At 39.9% G+C, this 20,088-nt stretch overlaps 1 protein-coding gene across 6 annotated transcripts; it reads right to left on the reverse strand.

Annotated features, from left to right (window-relative positions):
* Positions 1-2,400: 2,400 nt before the first annotated feature.
* On the reverse strand, positions 2,401-19,788 carry LOC124233482 (SOSS complex subunit B2). 6 transcript variants are annotated; one of them, XR_006887070.1, is made up of 10 exons: positions 19,243-19,788; positions 18,817-18,955; positions 16,048-16,119; positions 14,243-14,318; positions 13,726-13,792; positions 10,117-12,643; positions 7,511-8,555; positions 6,484-6,517; positions 5,499-5,553; positions 2,401-2,564 (listed from the first exon to the last, which is right to left on the reverse strand). XR_006887070.1 is itself a non-coding variant. In XM_046650602.1 (6 exons), the coding sequence occupies exons 1-6, from the start codon at positions 19,331-19,333 to the stop codon at positions 12,474-12,476; spliced, it is 615 nt and encodes a 204-aa protein (XP_046506558.1). In that variant the 5' UTR covers positions 19,334-19,788; the 3' UTR covers positions 7,260-12,473. The 6 variants fall into 6 exon arrangements, 1 of the variants encoding a protein (XP_046506558.1); XR_006887069.1 differs by having other exon boundaries at positions 7,511-9,445; XR_006887067.1 differs by having other exon boundaries at positions 7,511-7,651; positions 8,387-12,643.
* Between the last annotated feature and the right edge of the window lie 300 nt (positions 19,789-20,088).

Raw genomic sequence — 20,088 nt, forward strand, 5'->3', positions numbered from 1 at the left:
CAGCTAGTACTCCCTCAGGAGTCCAAGGTCTGAATTCCTGAACTCTTGATAATGGTACCTTGGGAGAGCAGCAGGGGGCCTCATCAGCAGTAGGGCATGCTTCAGGTTGACTGATGATAGGAAATCAGTAACACAAAATGAAACAACAACAAACACTTACACAGCACTTAGAATATTCTAGGCACTGTTCTAAGTGCTTGACAAAATTATTTTGGCCGCTTTCAATTTGGCCATTTGTACCTATACTGGCCTCGTAGCCCTAGCCCCAAAATTTCCAATAGGAGGAAAATCACTTAATCATAATCAGCCAGGATGACAGTCCTGTCTTCTCAGTCAGTGTGTAAGGTTGATACCCGGCTTCTCCCAAATTTTGAGCAATCTTAGATTGCTAGATTATAATATAAAGCTTAGGCTTCTTAGGGACAGATAATGTGTCAATTCACCTTTACAAATTTTTTTTATAATGAAAATGAGTAGGGAACGTTTATATATACATACACACGTATGCCTTTATGTGTTTATCTCATATATATATGATACATGACAGATATATATGAGAAAACGTCTCATATATTTGAGATAAACATACCTCTCTCATGTATATCTCATCCATATAAACATATATAAAAAGTGGAAGAGTATAATGTATGGGTATATACCAGTCCCATCTTCAACAATTATCAACACGTGAATAATCTTGTTTCACCCATATCCCCACCCACAGGATTATTTTGAAGCAAATCACAGACATCCTAACACTTCATCTATCAATACTTTACTATGGGGGCTGGTCCACTGGCGCAGCGGTTGAGTTTGCACGGTCCACTTCGGCGGCCCGGGGTTCACCAGTTCGGATCCCTGGTGCGGACATGGCACCGTTTGGCAAGCCATGCTGTGATAGGCATCCTACATATAAAGTACAGGAAGATGGGCACAGATGTGAGCTCAGGGCCAGTCTTCCTCAGCAAAAAGGGGAAGATTGGCAGCAGATGTTAGCTCAGGGCTAATCTTCCTCAAAAAAATAAATAACAACAAAAATAATCAGCTTTTTAAAAAAAAAATTAAAAAAATACTTTACTACAGGTACCAGTTATCAATTTAATACTCCTCAGCTCCAAACCCACCCTTTTTTGTTCCAATGTGTGGAACTGGAGCTGGACCCTATAAACTTTTCTCTTTTGTGAGCTGGCAAGATGTTAAACTTTGTCAGTAGAGAACACCAGAGGGACACTGGAAGAGGAAGGGGTAACTCTTGCAGGTTTCATTGCGCTCTCCCCTGCTTGTACTTGTAGTTGAGAGCAGCTGCAGCTCATGAGCCACACAGCGGTGCTCACCTCCCAGGGAGTTTCAGCAGCACCCAAATGGGGGGCTTCCCGGCGAGTGCTGCTGGCATCTCAGCCAGCTTCCCAGTGAGCCTCATAGATGCCCTGCTGGTGCCTTCCCATAGAGCTGGGTGCCCACTCCTGGTCTGCACCATCCCAGTGAACTTCTCTGCCATCCAGTGGGCCAAGAACTCAACCTCTCCAAGGAGATGTGGATCTTACCACTGGAGTGGGGATGTGAGAGGGGAGTTTGCTCCTTCCTTGGGTGTTCAGTCTCAGCCCTGGTAGTAGTGGCCGCTCCTTATACCTCCTCTTGCTCTATTCTTTAATGTTTGCTTTACTCCTTTGTAGTTAATTTCCTGATACTAATTAATAATTCTTTAAACTTCCTCTGTTCGGAGCACTGTGTGGTTTCTGTCCTGACTGCACCAACTGATACAGAATGTAACTCCAAAAAATAAAGACTCCTTTAACATAGCCACAAAACCATATCACAACTACAAAAATTCTAATTCCTTAATATCAATATCTAGTCACTGTTCAGATTTCCCCAAATGTCTAATAAACACATTTATCCAGTTGAAACTTTCCCAACCAAAATTCAAATAGTCCATACACTGCATTTGATTGATGTTTCTCTTATCTTTTCCACAGCCTCTTGCCTTCCCTCCTTGTTTTCCTTATAATTGATTTGTTGAAGAATCAGAGCTGTTGGTCTTGTAATTTTCCATGGTATTGCTAAACTTGCTCCTCTGTACTGTCCATCCTGTAAACTAGTCGTTAGATATAGAAGCTTGAACAGATTCAGGTTCAACTTTTTGAAAGAATGCTGGTGTTAGTACTTCCTATTGCTTCTTATCAGGAGGTACATAACATCTGGTTGTCTATTTTTTTTGTGATTGATCGGGGGGGAGGGGGTCCTGAATTGTCAGTTAGATCTATCAAGAAGTTTCTCATAGAGGCCAGCCTGGTGGTGCAGCGGTTAAGTTCGCATGTTCCGCTTCGGTGACCCAGGGTTTGCCTGTTCGGATCTGAGGTGCGGATGTGGCACTACTGTCAAGCCATGCTGTGGTAGGCATCCCACATATAAAGTAGAGGAAGATGGGCACAGATGTTAGCTCAGGGCCAGTCTTCCTCAGCAAAAAGAGGAGGACTGGCAGCAGATGTCAGCGGAGGGCAAATCTTCTTCTTCTTCAAAAAAGTTTTTCATCGATTCTTCCAAAAGATTTTAGAAGACTTTGCCTTTTTTAAGGAAATAGATTATGACTTAGTGATATTTCCAACTCAAATTTGTAATTATATTTAAAATTTATAATTTTATTTAGCATTTTTAATTTTATATTTGTATATCTTTTCTTGATTCTTAATACTATTAAAAATTATTTATCCTAGAATATATATAATAGATTCAGATTAATAATATTATCATTAACGATATTAACATTTCTTCCTAATTCACTTTTATCTTGGGAAATATCACTAAGAATGCATAGACAAATGACTATATTTTTAAAATAGTTGAAATAATTCTTCTCTGTGTGGTTAAGCCACCAACAGAATTTTCATTTATTTCATTTTGCTTTAGCTTTAGATATGTATTTTTATCTTGATTTTATCTATGTATATGTGCATGTGTGTGTGTACATCCATATGTAAAATATTTCCATGACTCTAAAGTCATATCTACAAAACAAGGAATATTTACTGAAGTCTAGCTTCCATCTGTATCCCCTCCCTTTTCCTATAGGAAATCATTTTTTATTGATGTCATTTCTTCTATATTTAAAAATAAAAGCAAAAATATTCCCCCCTCCTTAAGTAAAAGGTAGCACATTATATGTACATTCTATACCTTGCTGTTTTCCACTATATAACAATATATCCTTAAAATATCTTCATAAAAGTATGTGGAGAGATTTCCATAGCAGTTGCTTAGTTTCCACTGAGCGAACGCCCTACAGTGTATTTAATCATTCTTGAATTGGTGGACATCGGAGTTTTTCCAATCTTTTGCTATTATCAGCAATGCTTCACTGAACATGTCTTTTCATATTTTTGCCAGTGTACCTTTAGTACTGTATCAGTTAGCTTTTGCTATATATAGCATGCTACTTCAAAACTTAGTGGCATAAAGCAACATAAAGATTCTGTAGGTCGGCAATTTTGGCAGGGCTCAGCCCTGTCCTTCCTTCTGCTGTTCTCATTCATGTGACCCAAGTCAGCTGTCAGCTCAGTAGGAGCTGGACAGTCCAAGACAGACTCAGTCACACGTCAAGGGGTTGGCAGGCTATCAGCCAAGGGGCCTCAAGTGGCCTCTCATCCTCCAGTAGACTAGCTAGCACTCTTTTATATGCTCTCATGGCCTCTCAGGGCTCCAAGCACATGGAGGGAGAGAACGAGGCCCAAGTACAAGTACTTTTCAATCTCCCGCTTGAGTTAAATTTGCTACTGTCCTAGGGCACTCACAAGCCCACTGTCACTGGGAAGAGGGGCTTACCCAAAGACATGCCTATAGGAAGGGGTATTCCAGCAGCCATTTGAGAACAATCTGCCCCAAGGACAGAGCCCCAGAGGCAGGATTGTTGGGTCACAGGGCATATTCAGAAGTAAAAGTAGCCAATGCCCCCTCAGCCCTAGGATTAGGAAGTTCCCATTCCCTCCAACTATAAACGAAAATGCCTATTTCTCATAATGTCACTCGAGTGCGTTTTCAAACTTTAAAATTTTTGCCAATCTAAAAGCAAGTGTATCTCAACGGCATTTTAATTTGCATCTCTCATTATGAGGTTGAGCATTCTTTTCATAGGTTCAGGAGCCATGTGAAGTTTTTTTCTGTGATCTGCCTCTATTTCTCCACCGTTTTCCCACAGTGATTGGTCTTCTCTACTTTTACAAGCTTTCTATGTGTTAGGTACTGAGCCCTGTGTCGGTGATATAAATTACAAATCTTGTTCCCAGTTTATCATCTCTTTCTTTTAAACATGCAAATGTAGTCAAATTTTTCAATCTTTCCTTAATGTTTCTGGAGTTTGAGGTATTGTTAGAAAAGTTTTCTCCATTCACAAATAATGGCGGAATTCACCCATGTTTTTCTAGTGTTTATATGGGAGGGGTATCCAGTTATCTCATTTCCCCTATTGAGACACTACCTTTATTGTAGACTTTGAGTCTGTACTCAGTTGATGCAGAGTATAACTAATCCTAAGCAAAAATATGAGTCAAATTGTGTACTTCTGTCCTCCATCTTCCCCTCTGCCTATAACTGAATCTACACTCCCTTCTAAAGCCAACTCAAACCCCGGCTCCTGTCCAGCACTGTCCGGTGAGTCAGCAGAGGACAGTGAGTCAGGAGTACAGGACTCTGTCAATTCCTGGATGCGTGATCTCAGGCCAAGTACTCAGTCCTTCTAAATCTCTGTCTCTTTATCTGTAACGTAAGGGTAACAAAACCTCTCTCACAAGGTCATTCGATAGAATAAGTGAGATGATGCCAGTAACTCACTAGCATAGAACTGGCACACAGTAAGTGCTGGATAAATTATGAGGAGCCCACTGAAGACAGAGAGAGGAGCCTTAAGCACCCAGTGATGGAAAAAAGGAAGTATCTAAGAGTGGGAAGGCAGAGCTTAATGCAGAGACAACTTCACTGGCAGCAACTGTGTGTCGTGTGCTTGTACGTGTGTGCACAAACTGGGAACAAAAACACAATTGCGTTTTCTGTAATGTGTCTTTCAGGGATGCTTCCCTGTAAACCGAGAGTGGGAGGGTCTTTCCTTGACAAGGAACTTACACACTCTTAAGTATGCCAACTCTGAATCCCTACATATGAGAAGAAAAGGCAAAACCCCCAAAGAGTAGAAGGCCCTTCTGCTCAGCTCACACCTTAAGAAAATCAGTTTTAGAATCAAAATCTGAATAGCTGAGCACTTGACCTGAGAACACTGAAGTTCCGGTGAACCCCTTGTACTCCGGGCGCTCAGGGTAGCCAGTGCACTCCTACTCCGGGCACTCAGGGTAGCCAGTGCACCCCTTCTACTCCCGGCACTCCATCCCAGAGGACTTCACAACACATCCTGCCGAGGCTCCCCCTCAACCAGAGCTGCTCCTCGGGTGGAGCAGAAGGCCCCAAGCAGCCAACTCCTTCCAGCCAGTCCTTGGACTGCACGTCCTGCTCACCTGGTCTTCATCCCAGCAGTTTCTGCCCCAAGAGTCTTGCAGGTCAGGTGTAAATCTTGAGGGGAAAAAATAGATTTTAAGGACAGAGCTGAGGCTAAATTGAAACAAGGAGACAGAAAAAAAATACCACGGTCTTGGGGTTGTGTTTCTGAGACGTGTGGGGGGACTGGGTTTGGCGGTACTCGGGCACGGTTGGAGTTGGAGTCACGTAACTCCGTGAGGCAATCTAGAGCTGCCCTTGGCACATATGAAACTTTTCCCTTTAGTTAAGCTAAGAATGCTTTTAACATATCTGAAGAGTCACTGCCACTGAGTCCAGGGGACAGGGACTGACTTGGGAAGGCATATGAGGAAGTTTCTGGACTGATGGCAACCTTGACAGAGGTTTTTTTTTTTTTGAGTTACATAGGCATAGGCATTCATTAAAACTCGCAAATGTACACCTAAGATTTGGGCATTTCTTTGTAAATTTTACACTAAAAACTGTAAAATATTGAATAAGCATGCTGAAATAGAGACATATTTCCTGCACTGTTTCCAGTTTACATTACATGTATTAAAAAGATGACTGAATGGAACAGATAGATGGATGTGACAGAGAGTCAGACGTTAATGGTAAAATCTAGCACACAGGTGTTTACACTAAAATTTGGTCGACATGGCCGTATGTTCAAAATTTTTCATAATAAAATGTTGGGAAGTTGCCCAATGCTTTATCAGAAGCAAACAAACTCCTCTGCACTCTGGGTGCACAGCGATCATGACGGCTGTCCCCGGGACTACAGGACGCCTTCCCCTCGGCCGTGGACCTCCTCCTGGCACAAATCCTGGCCCACGAGTCCTCCTTCCTCTGCACTTTCAGAACCACGCCCTGGCCCTCTGGGCAAAGGTGAACGGAAAAACAGCACAGCGTACTCAGCTGCTGACAGGTCTTGATGAGGACTCAACCCTACAAGCTGTCATGGTCAGTCATCAGCATACTTACTCTTCTGTGCCCAGAGAAGACTGTAAAAGCCTGCCTGTTTTAAGAAAAAAAAACTTAATTGCAATAATTTATATAAACTGCTGAATATTTCCGATTTAAAATTACAGAAAACATTGTCTCCTAATAATGGCATGGAGAAATGACCAGTATTTGCCTATTTCCAATACTCAAGGGGGAAGAGCTTAACATCTGTTGAGCCCTCGATCTGGAACAGCCATTTTGCCTACACTGGCTCATATAGTTCTCAGAGCCCTGGGAGTCTGCAGCCCCATTATCATTTTATCAGGAGGCTCATGGTCATGGAGCCAGTAAACAGTACATCCAGGACTCAGAACAAGATCTTCTCAGCTTAAAACCAAGTTTTCACCAAAGCACACTGTCACTGACATTTAAAGTAGGTTATGGTCTGCAAAGCTAACACAACTACAAGTCATTTGGCCAGGATTTTACAAAATACCACTGGTTAAGGAGTAAAATTTGGAAGGGCAGTTTCATGTTCTACTCCAACTGTTTTTGCCAAACCACCACCCAACCAAAGGTATTTTTAACAGTTTACACGTCCCACCAGTATTATTGACAAATGTAGCAACAATACAAAATATGGCAATCTTTCCTATATTATCTGTAACCGTAGGGCAGTTCAGGGCTTTATACACTTGCTTAACTGAGGGGTTTTCATGTCACAATGTTGCTTGTTCATAAATTAAACAGATGGCCCAACTACCCCTTAATCATCTTCCCTATCATGCTTAAACCACCACACAAAAATTCTCATCCACTGGAAAAAATGGAACCTTCTCACTTGTTAACCCAGATTCCTAAATGACAGAGACTATAGTCATCACCCAGTAGGTGGCACTAGCAGTGCTGACCAATCTGTTTTTATCTTTTCTATCTTTAGTCCAGCAACGTTAGGTCAGAGGTCTTACTCAGTCACTAGGGTTATAAATATTTGCAACAAAAGACTAGCCCCACATGGCCGTCAGATCATGCCTTGCATATTACTTGTCGCTGGAAAATATTGTACCTGCCCCTCTGTGCAGAATGAGACTGAGATCTGTAAGTGGCAGGTTCCTCAGGCATTCTTAGGAATGTTTACCAGGCTTCCAACCGCACTACTTTTCAATTTGGCCAGCTTATCTCCACATAATAGAGAATGGAGGAACACCTGGGGAATAGGAGGAAGACAGAAGATGCTGCAAACATACATTTGCTCAGATAAACAATAAAATCTATTTTAAAAAGTTTTAACAGAAACCTAGGGTGAAAAAGCTTATCTTTTCTTTGATCTACCTAGGCCCAGATGGAGCTCGGTGACTCCACTATACACAATCTGATCTTAACATCGATATAATTTGAGTAATTCTATTTAAAACTAATTCAGAACTCAGTGCTCACATCCAGAGGCCATAAGCAACCTCTTCTGCTTGAACTACCCTGCTTTACCCATCAGTTCTGCCATTTGGAGCCATATGCTTCTAAGTACAATTTCTCCATGTGTTACAGTCCAGAACTTTGGTCTATTCGAGCCTCACAAAGATAAAAGGAACTGAAGATACATGAAGATATATATATCTTGAAACTTGGTTTCAAAGGAAAGTTATTCCTGTGTCAGGGGGAGATGTCAAGCACAGGAGACAAAAAATCTTCAGTCTTTGTTTCAAGAGCAGCTCTCCCAGACCTACACTTATAAATTCTCCATTTGGTAGAGCAGATGCAACCTGTACTTGTTCTAACAAGTTCCTGTGGAGAATCTCATATAGGTGGTTTATAAAGTATTCTTTGAGAGTTTTATTCAATACATGGACTAGGAAACTGGACTGTCTATTCTATATCTAGAAGCATAAATTTTGAGTAAAATAGAAAAATTTACTTGAGTTTCTGGTTGGAAATGGTTACATACAGAACTGGTTTTTAAAGACACGTCAATAGTTCTTGAGTTGAGGTTAAGTTAGACGTAAGCACGATGTGACGGTGAGGACTGTGGGGTGTCAACAGAGTCTTCAGAGATCTGGGCTCTACTGTTGTTCAACAGCTGAGTCACCACGCCTTGGGTCGACAAGTTCCTAAAACTTGAGGAGCCACAATAAAATTGTGGGTTACCTATCAAGGCTTTTCAAAAGGCTTAAATAAAAAGTCCATGTCAAACGCGTTAAAACGTTCACTTTCTTTACATCACACTGGTTACCTTATAGTGGTAAACAGTCCTAAGTAACATCTTTGGGTCTCATGTTTTTAATGAGGAAAAATGCTAAACAAATGGCTTATCATATAGTCCAGACTTATCTCTAGTCTGTTCCTTCGTCTGTGATCTGTGCTTTGAGAAACCTCATTAGACCCTTTTAGCTTGGAAACCTGGAGCAATTTGGTTACAGTATTTGAACACAAACTCTGGTGCATCCCTAACAAAGCAAACTTCAAGAAATTTGGAGAAAAGTTGAATATACCTAGGAAGTAAAATGTTTTTCTAGCCCCTCCCTCAGGGCCTAACAACATACCATTCACAATAGTGCTATTTTCCAAAGGTCACAATTAGATTTCCTCAGAAGCATACCTTAGCTGTTAATCATTACAGCTACTTTATGAAATGTGAGACTGTTTAATTACCCCAATATTTAATCATTGGCTGGAACCTCAATACACAGGTTTTCCCCATGGCCAAGTATATCTGCCTTTACCCTTGTCATATAACCCATACTAAACAATTGACTGTGACCCTCTTTTTTTACTAGAAACATTCAGGGTTTCATCAGATAGGGGAAGAAACAAGTGAAGGAAACAGAGATTAATAAAAATAAAAGCCACCATAGGGTAAATAATTCCAAGACTAGAGATAAGAGACTTAAGTTTGGGAAAGTGTTCCATGTTGACTCTGCTTTCTCATGGTTTTCCAGCTTGCTGTCTCTAGAATCTTTCCAAATACATCAGAGAAAAGGATCTTAAGGCAGCAAACAGTCATTACCTTGAGTAACAGAGAAGGGAAGTCATTTCAGTGAGCAAACTGGAATGTCAGATCTACATAAAGTAACAACTGCCCCAGTGTCTTCAAACTGACGTAAAACTTTTTCAATTTGTACCTTCTGAGAAAACTGTTTTAGGGCCAGTTAACCAGCCTCCTATACTTTAAATGTTCTCCTATCATAAATTATAACTTTTTAGTAGCCTCATATCTATTTGTTTCTGGCATCACTCCCTTGGCATTATTACTCAACCCAGCAAGTTAAACATTCTTTTAAAATGTTGAGTGATAAAAATACAAGTGACAAATACCCAGAACTACAAATATTCAGGGTCTCCTCATGTTAACTTGTCCTCAAATTTAAAAGAGAATTACTAAAACTACAGTAACAAAGCAAAAAAGTCGGACTACTACAGGAAAAGCCGTCTCAACGGGGCCGCACACTGCAGCCTTCACTGGGACACGTCGTCACCCGGCCTTACAGGTTTCATCACCCCCTTTCTGTACCGCGGCAGGTCCCCAAGACCCCGCGCAGACAGGAGGGGCCAGCCGGCTGAGGAGACTTCAATCCACTTCAGGACTGTTGTGCAGAAATGAAATGGGACCCAATCTTAGTAGTGTGTGTTTCTACACTAAATGGTTTTGGTTTTCGGGAGGTGGTTAAACTTATTTACAAGTTGACAGCTGAAAGCCAGGAAGGAGGAAGGTAGGAAGCTTTCTTCCTCTCAGCTTCTTGATGAGAACGGTTCCAGGAGACTGCGAAGGCAAATACTCATTATGGACTGTAACCCACTTTGCTTTGGTTTTGGAGGCTTCCCTTAAGAAAAAAGACATCTGTTAACAAATGATAAAGAATACAGAACAACGAAGTTAAATTACTGAGGCAAGTGTCCATTACAAAAGTAAACGCTTAGGTCTTTCCTTATTTATCACAAGATGTTAAAGGTAACAATACCTCCACACCTGACCTGCATTTTCTTCTACTACTGAGCTATGATTAGACAACAAACATCTGACTGCTTATGTGCCAGAAATCACTTACATGGAAAATCTTCAATAATTCCACAAACGGGTACTGTTACTTACTTGTTTTTCATAGTTCTGAGACCTAAGGTTTACGGAGGTTTCAATGTAATGACTTGCCCAGCACCACAGGTGAGATAATGAGGCCAGGATTGGAAGTTCAGCAACCCATGCCCCACATTTTGGTTTTCAAAAACTCCAAAATTCTTTCTTTCAAAATCACTTTTAACGTTATATTCTCACAAATAACTTAGTGTTACTGCTCCAATCTCTACTTAAATTTAAAATAAAAAATTATAAACTAATTTGTAGCATTTCTTTTTACTCCAAATATCTGTAATTTTGTGAACATCTTAAGAAACTATTAGTCACAAGGTCAAATTAATCATAATCATCAGTGTATGAATAAAGAGAAAACTTCTTTCTAGAATACATAAACTCCATTACCAAAGTACTATAAGGCATAAACAAGCTCCTAAAGATTATTCATTATCGCTCCTTAAGATTATTCATTATCTCGTCTGCCCCTTAACACTCTGCACACGGTGCCTAATACGCAGCATATACTGAAATCTTGTTAGATACACTGAATTAAAGCAGATAAATAATCTGGCACAAATTTTTATATTCAAATGCTATGCAGTTTTCAGAAAACAGAGTCTACTTAAATTATTTTGTGATTTAAGGTGAGGAAAAAAGACAAAGCGACAAATACAGCTAAGTAGTCGCCAGGCTGAAGTCGTCATGACAACTACAGGCAAATGTCCTGGCTCTCCACTGTGAATCACTGAAAGAGCAAAAATAAGGTAGGTCGGTTAACACGAATGCAATTTTATTCAAGAGATAATATGAAGAAGAGTTGAATTCTAACAGAGGAAAACTTCACCAGTTATCCACCCTACAGTAAAAAGTGGAACTGGGGACCATTTACAACACATAAATAAATTCTACGTTTACATTTCTGAATAAAGCTGTATTCGCTTCTTTGAGAGAGCCATTTCTTAACTTTTGCAGATAAGGCTTTGTGAATTGTGTTCAGAAATCTGACAATCTACATGCACACACACGCACCTCAAATAAAGTTTAAGTGCCTAGGATTTTCACTCCAGGCTGAGTTTCTGCAAGTATCTAGGACCCTATAACTTAAGACTGCATATTTCTACATGAATTCAATTTGAATTGCCTTCACTATAATGTTTATCTACAATTTTTAAAAATAATTAAATCAATGTTTATTATGACTTTAAAATTCCCTCTAATTATACTTTAATATTTGACATGGTACTTCCAAAAATAAATATTCAAGGCCTCCTTTTTAAACTTTCCCTCAGGGTAATGCACAAAGTGACAACAAATATTAATAGGACTACCCTAAAATAAATATAGTTTTTAAAAAATTACTCATTATAATACAGAGCACTTTCTTTTCATAATTCTGATAAAGAACACGTTTTTTGGTAATAAAACAAGAATTGAGGATGATTCAGTCCTTGGAAAATATTAATGGCAGTCACTCAATGAAAAAGTCAATCTTTCCTGGAGTCACAAACACTCAAAAATTGCTATTAACCTTGAGTGAGTTTTCATTTTTTTGGTGGTTATTGCTTTAGTTGGCAATATCTGAATTTAACACAACAGAACAACTCCCACTAAGCCTTATTTTAAATATTACAAAATGTATACAGAAGATAGACTCATAGAGGCTATAATGCTGATGTCTTAAAGTAACTCACCCATGAAATGGGTGCAGATATTTTAGAGGATATCCAAAGATCTTTTTGCTCTAAAAACAAATGCCCCTACTTTTCAGTGTGCTCCCATTCTTCAATAGGAGACTTGAGCAGCCTAACAGTTCTGCTATTAAAAAAACCCACTCTGATTAACAAACCAAAAACGTAAAGGAAAACCAATAAGGACATAGTTTTCACAGTTAACAATAAATAAAAGTGCAATATGTGTTCAAGTAGGGCACGTAGTTTAAAAACTACATGTGACTATTTGGCATAGGTCATCTTTTAAAGGCTCTCCGAGGGTCCCTGCCATTACTTATTGTGGTCATGACTGTTTGATTATTAGCTGTTCCTGGTAGCTGTGGATTTACAGGTCCTCGGCCATTGCTTCTACCAGCATATGAGAACTGGCATCCCCTTGATTCTGGGCCAGTGTGAACCCCGTTTCCTAAAAAAGAACACAAAAATTCAGTATCAAGTTCAGATACTGATCTATAGAGGTACATATATTGGAAGTTCTAACACATGCTCTTAATGCTTACAACTAATAGTAGGGAAAACAAACACCTTTATTTTCAAACAACTGGAAAAACTCAACGTGAGTTCTAGGTTTTTCCAAACATATAATTACCGTAAATATATTAACTTGATGTTATATTAACAGAGAGGAGAAAAAAGAGCAATTTGGGCAGCAAAATGAGAAATCAGTAGAATAGGGGAAAAAAGCATAGGTAACGCACTGCCTATGTTATAAGGGAAAAAGAGAAGGGGCAGAATGGTGGATGAGTACTGGCATTTGGTGCAAATACGGTTAATAATGTCTCAAAAGAGACAATGTAATTCCAACTCTTTAAAAAAAAAAAGACAGCAAAGTTCCCCACAACATGATGATCACCAGCTGTACCAAAACATGCAGCCATTAGGTCAAATAAAACTTCGGCCACCCTAATGAACTCCAATCACAAAGGACTTTTCCTGAGACTTTTTTATTTCCTCAGTCTTATTTATTCTTAAATAAAGACTTCAAAAGACCTTTAGCATGGCTGCGAGAACCATTAACATGACACTTGGGTATTGGAGGAGTAAAGGCTAATCTATTACAGAAGCAGCTATCAGCACATGAAAAATTAAGGTGAGCTATTAATCTGAAGATAAAGGGCTTTCGGTGTATGGAAAATAACCAATAATTCTGCATCTACTATAAATAATCAATAGATGACAGAAATTTTATAAAAAATCAGTGGAAAAATACCACGATGTACCACTAAAATGTAAACTTCTTAATTATTAGCCAATGTTCACCACTGTATCCTGGCCCAAATGTTTAAATATAGAATGTGCTCAATAAATTAGCTTAAGAGGGTATCTGCTTTCTAGAGAATCAGTTACTTGGGAATTCCCTGTTTACTAGTTAGTTCCCTTTTAGTACTAATTTACGCCTAAAGACAATTTCTTCCTCTAAATCTTTTATATTTTCTCTTAATTCTTACACCTGATCACAAACACGCAAAAAAAAAATACATATCTTACCTACTGGTCCAAAGGTACCTGTACCCACATTATTATTCATGGAATTATTCTTCTGTTCACTGTGTGCCTAAAAAAAATTTTTTTAATGTAACCAAATGAAGATTCAAAAATACCACACATTTATATTATTATAATAACGTTGTTGTACTCATTCATTTTTTCTAAATTTTTAAGGGTTTTTTCCAACAAATTTTTTAAAGATTTATCCAGCTCCATTCAATGTTAAAATATTCAGGAATACTTTCCAAAGCTTTCACAGCTTCTGTTACTTCTTGTTGCATTTCCTGATTATCACTCCCCACTCCTCAAAGTGTTAAACGGCACATATATTTATGATAATACAGACACATATACAGACTCACAAAACTATAGAATAGAAATGACTTTAAAAGTTTTTTTTAAGATTGTCTTCATTATACTCTGGGTATAAGAGGGTCAGTAAGCTAGCCATAGACTTACAATACACAACCAAAATAAGCCTCATCATAGAAACAGACTATACATTTGGATTAATTACCCCTTTGCTCTGTTGTCCTCGATAATCTGGGTTGGGTTCACTGAAATTTGGCACTTCTGAATAAACCATACAAAATCTAAAGGAAAATAAAGGACAACTTAAATGACTTCTGAAATAAAGTAATCAGCTCTCTTTATATAACATGCATAACATATAGGAATGAAGAATTTAGGTGTCAAATGAATTAACTAAAAAGGAACACACTAAATCACTCTTCATTTACAACAAAAACTTCCTAAATGCTTATGTTCCATAAAAACAACAAATATTTGATTGCCCACAACGTATGAGCATTCTATTTTGTATTTTAATTCTTCTGTACTGCAAAAAACTAAACCATGTCAAAGACTGAGGACACAGAAACACATCTTTGTCCTGTTTTTCCACACAGGCTGACGCCACTGAACCATGTTTAGGATTCCAGAGGGTTTTTCCCCCGCAGTGGTGATGGATTTGCACTGATCCATTCACACACTCTCATCCAGTCCCTCTCTTTTGACCAATCACTGTGAATCTGCAAAGATAATCATTCAAGGTTAAGAGGAGGTTCTGCAGGACTGAATAAAAACAACTGGCTATCAAGACAACAGTTTATCCCAGTGCTTCTTTACGTTAACTATGGAGTATACTAACACTACATGCAAGCATTTTCTTAGCTCCTCATCCCACAAATAAGAAATTAGAACAAGTTCAGGTAAATACCAGACTAATTCTGACAAAGTCAAGCCACCAAGAATTGAGTGACCTCCAGTGGTTCTTCACATAACTGATCTCCATTATTATAAATACTTCTCTGCACATGAAGGTCGAAACAACATCCTACATCTTTCTGTAATATTGACACTAAAACCTTTCATGACACATTGCTCTAATGCCATTCTAAATACAAACATAAGTGAATCCTAATTTTCCTCCCAGCAAAGGCAAAGTGTTACCAGTTTCTGATCTTTATCTTTAAAAGCTAGCAAGATTGCTTATTTTTTCCAAACAAAGTATCTTATCTCTGCAGTGTGGAAAAGAGAAAAAAGTTTTGTCTTTCTTTTTTTTTTTTTTTTTTTTTGGTGCTGTTTGTAGCTTCTCTCTTTAAATATCCTCCAATTTCACGGGTATTAAGCAGATGTCTGAGCATTAACCAAATAGAACAGTCTAATGATTTGGCGCACCACTATACCACACTTTATGAGTACATCCCACACGTCTAGGCCGGCATGGAGGCTGAATTACCTTTACACCCCTAGAGAGGATGGCTCCTCCAAGTCAGGGTGGAGATTACCAGGATAGTAGTATATGGAAGCTCGCATTGCGGCTGCCTGTACGGTACCTAGACTGTGGATAAATACAGGACTTCAATTTTCACTGCTGCAAGTCCTTTTACCACGAGTAGTACATATTCATCCATAAACAGAGAAAAAGAAAATTTAAACTTATGGCCTGAAACCCATACTTAGCTTCTAAATTTGGCCATTCACTAGAAGACAGAAACTACTTCAAATGGCACTCGTCACACCTGAAAGATGCATGTTTTCAAAGCTGACAGAAATGATCCCACTGGAGTTTGTCTCAAGTGCATCTTCTTAATGCCCTTTGCCAGGAAAAACTGACATTCTCAACTACAGGAAACAGTACTGATAGCTATTAAACTAGTACATACATGCAAAGTTATTTTTACAGTTAAGCTGCTGAGGTCATTCAGTTTACCAGTCAAACAAAGCCAAGGAATAGGCTGACATTTTATACCTACCAGTCATTCTATAGATATTATATTGCAATTTACTCAACTACATGAAATGCATTTTAATACTTACTCCCCAATTTTTTGAAGCTCACCACCCCTCCCAGTATAAAGTGTCAGACATCCTTTCCACATGGATGCATACCTAGAAAGCAAAGAAATATCAGTTTTGTAGAAATCTGCACATTTCCTTCTACTTAAATCAAGTAAATCTTTCTACTATATTTTTTGTACTGGAGTGCGAGTGGACATCAGACCCTCTGTCCACCAGAGCAAATCAAATACAATGAATCTAATTTTGATTAACTTATTACTTAGTAAGGAATAACACAAAATTCTACTGACAAATTTTGACATAATTATCTAAACGATAACTAACCTAGAAGTCTTTTTGCAAAGCAAGCATTGTTATACCCCAAAGATCACATCTTTAGTCAATTAACAAGGGAACTTTCAATTGCAGATTCAAGCAGAAATTATTTTTCAATCACAGAATATACGAAATCAACAACCTAGTGTTTACTTTTATACTCATTTACTCAGTCTAGTCAGATATTGATATAATAGTGTATCCTTTGCCTCCATAAAAGACATAGGGTTCCCAAGCTACTGAAAATGTGTTAAAAGTTAATCAAGGTGCTAAAAAAACTAAGGTCGAAAATCTATCACCTATCTGCCTTTCCAATTTCCAATTTTTAGCACCACTCCAGCTGAACAATTGTTTACCCCAAAAAATTCTGAATGCAGACAGCATCATAAAATAATCCTACACACAAATCTAAGAAAAATGTAAATTAATCAATATGATAAAATCAGTCCAAGGTTTGGTTTTCATTCATTCTTTATACAACTACTGTGGTAACTTAGAATGATAAATTATAACTAAATATTGTTTATGTTGACAGCTCATCTTTTTAATATAGATTAATAAAAACGTGCTAGTTCCACATTATATATTTCTCTTCACTTACTAACGTTTATTTACTAAAGACTCCATTCACCACTCTGTTATGTTATATAGAAAGTGACTCAGGAGACAGTGCATTAATGTTTCACTTTATTAAAGTAAGAATTAATGCCTATTGAGAAAAAATTTGAAGTTACAATTAAAAAATTTAACTTTCACTTGTTTCAGGAATGAGATCAATATTCGCAGGGTTTTCTGATAAATATACCAATATTCAAATTACCATTATTTAGATGTATGCCTTTCTTCAAAAGCGACTTTTCTTAGATTCAACTAGAATTTAAGGGCCTTAAATGCGCCAGACTCCAAGCTGGATGTGTTATTTTAGTAAGTAAGGTATAATCATTCCCATTTTACAGAAGTTGAAGAAGTATAATAACTTCAAGGTCATACTTAAGTTAGGAAGTAGTAGAGTTTCTCTAGTTTTGAATTTTCCTTTAAATTGTACTTCTTGGTATTTGTACTCCTTAAAGTTCTACAGATACTATAAAGCAAATAAACTCAGTTTTTCCACAGTTTTTTTGATGGACATATCTAGGTATTTTCTGTGACTACAGAATATAAAACATTTGAAAGGAGATGACTTTTACAGTGTATAGAGTATTTTTTTTTCTGCTTTTTCTCCCCCAACCCCCCCAGTATATAGTTGTATAGTTTTTTAGTTGTGGGTCCTTCTAGTTGTTAGAATACTTTTAATTATTGGATGAGAGACCCAAAAAACTTTAATCATGCTAATCCTCACCACACCCTCTCAGGTAAGAATTCTCTTTTGTGGAAGTTTAAGACGCAATTAGTGTCCTAATGAGTCAGTGTTCGAGAATAAAATGTCTAAGTCCTGACTCTCACTTCCTTCTTTGATGAAACTCTGCCTCACTTCCTGAAGATGTTGTAAGATCTGTCAGATGATATCGAAGGGCTCCAAACTCCTACAGAGTGATCCAACACTTCTCTGAGATTCTATTTACTATGCCAACATCAATCTCCACCTGCTCTTCCTATATTTATGACCAATAAATTATTACAATTCTATTGATCACCAAAGTTCCCCAAATCTATTTTCAAGACCCTTTTTCTGGCTTTTTATCTTCCTAAGATAAAAGATTTGGTAAATTTTTAAAGGCAATCTGATTACCAACCCAAAAAGAGATTGTGCTAAATAATTTTTTAAAGCCAATGTGCCAAGTGACTCTCTTGGATGGAGGTATCATAGATGTCTTTCTGCCAAACATTTTCTGCACATCATTCTGATTTTTGTACAACAATGACCTTACAGCAGTAGGCACAAGAAATGATTTTTGAGAATGTGCCTTCCAGATATTGTAAACTTTCCTCTTAACTTTTACCTCCACGTACAAATTCGACATGCCACAAAGTCTGCTAAATTCTCCAACTACGATCTTAATTTATGTCCACACCATCTAAATTTAAAAAGTACAGGTAAAATATTGGCAAGATTTCAAAAGCCATTAAAAAGGGGAGAAGGTTGGAAAAAAACTAAGTGACAACTACATTAAATAACTTATGAGAAAGATAAAGTATTGACTTTGTTAATCGTATCAATCTACCAAAAAGACTCAATAATCTCAGGACAGTATTTAAAAAAATCCTTAACCTGTGAACTGGTGGGCGTGGGGATGGTTAGATTTCGGGCTGAAACTGATTGCTTTGAAGGCGACGGTGTTACATCCGAACCCTGTGGACCATCCACAGCTAACATCTAAGGGGTTCAAAACTCCTCGGAGTGGTCCACAGAAAAAATACGAAATTTCCGAGCTTGCCAAGATCACGGCATCAACCAACTCCGATTCCGCAGCCCTGCTACCGATGCAGGCAGCACTCTCCTCCCTCCGCCCCCCACCTTTTAGGCACACCTACCCTCTGGTCAACCGAATAATATCCCCTGGCTGTATAAGACCTCCGATTTCATCCCACACGGAAATAGTGATGCTGCCCGTTTTATCTGCTACTTTGCATGATCTCACTTCATGGCCGTCTTTGGTTTTGGTCACGCGTCCTGTGAGGATTTAAAAATCAAAAGGGGGGAGGGGTGTATTAGATAACGAGGACTTCCAGAAAGGCTCTCTAACTGCTCCTCCGGGACCACTGCATCTTTAAGCTGGGAAGAGGTCGAGCCCCGGCTTCTCGCCGCAGGTAGGATCCGAGCCCCAGCGGGGGCCCCGGGCCACGTGGATGGGGGAAGGGAGGGCGGGGGAGGGGAGCCCCCGGCTCGCGGCGGCGGCGCCCCTCCCTCCCGCCCCGGGACGCACGGGGCTTGCGGGCTGGGCTGCGGACCCCACTTACCTATCTCCAGGACAATAAAGACGACATTTAAGTTTTTCAGTCCGGGCTTAATATCTTTTATAAAAAGAAGTGGGTCGTTGACCCCATTCATATTGAGGCAGGTGCGGCTGCGGAGACGCGGATGGGCAGGGAGCGGGACAAAGCTTCCCACCCTCCCGGGCCAGGGGCGAGGGCGGAGGGGCGACCTTGGGCGGGGGGAGCAGGAGAAGGGACAGAAAGCAGTAGTCAGGGACGGAGGAAACTAGCTCAGACGGCACTGAGCCTGAAAAAAAAAAAAAGAAAAAGAAAAAAGCGCTCGCAAGTTTAAAAGAAAAAAGACGAACCGCTCCGCACACCAACCCCACTCGCCACAGGGCGACAGGAAGACAAGCGTGCGAGCTGCCCCCTTCTTTGCAGAAAGGAAGAAAAAAAAAGGCAGCGAGGGGACGCCTCTGCCCTGAGTCCCGTTCACACACACGGGCGCGCGCCCACTGTGACCGGGGCTCCGGGAAGGGACGGGCTGTGACAGCAAATGGAGAGCGCGGACTGAGCACTCGCGCGCCCAGAGTCCCAAACAGCGACTGCCGAACGTGCCCGCGCGTCGGCTGCACCCCCGAGACGCCCCGCCCCTTGTGACGTCACGCGGCGTCGGCACGCCCGCCGCCCCGCCCTCCAGGCCCGGGGCAGGGGAAGCGAAGGGGCGGGAATGGGCGGGAATGGGCGGGCGACGCGCGCGCAGCCTCCATCGCTCCTCCCCGGGGCTGTCAGCGCGGACCCCGCCCCCTCAGCCTTCCAATGGGCGCTCGGCCCCGCCCCGCCGCCTCCCGCTTCCGCCGCCGCGGCGCAGCGTCCTCTTTGCCGTGCAGC

Source organism: Equus quagga, unplaced genomic scaffold (assembly GCF_021613505.1).
Source record: "Equus quagga isolate Etosha38 unplaced genomic scaffold, UCLA_HA_Equagga_1.0 203_RagTag, whole genome shotgun sequence".
NCBI classification, from domain to species: Eukaryota; Metazoa; Chordata; class Mammalia; order Perissodactyla; family Equidae; genus Equus; species Equus quagga.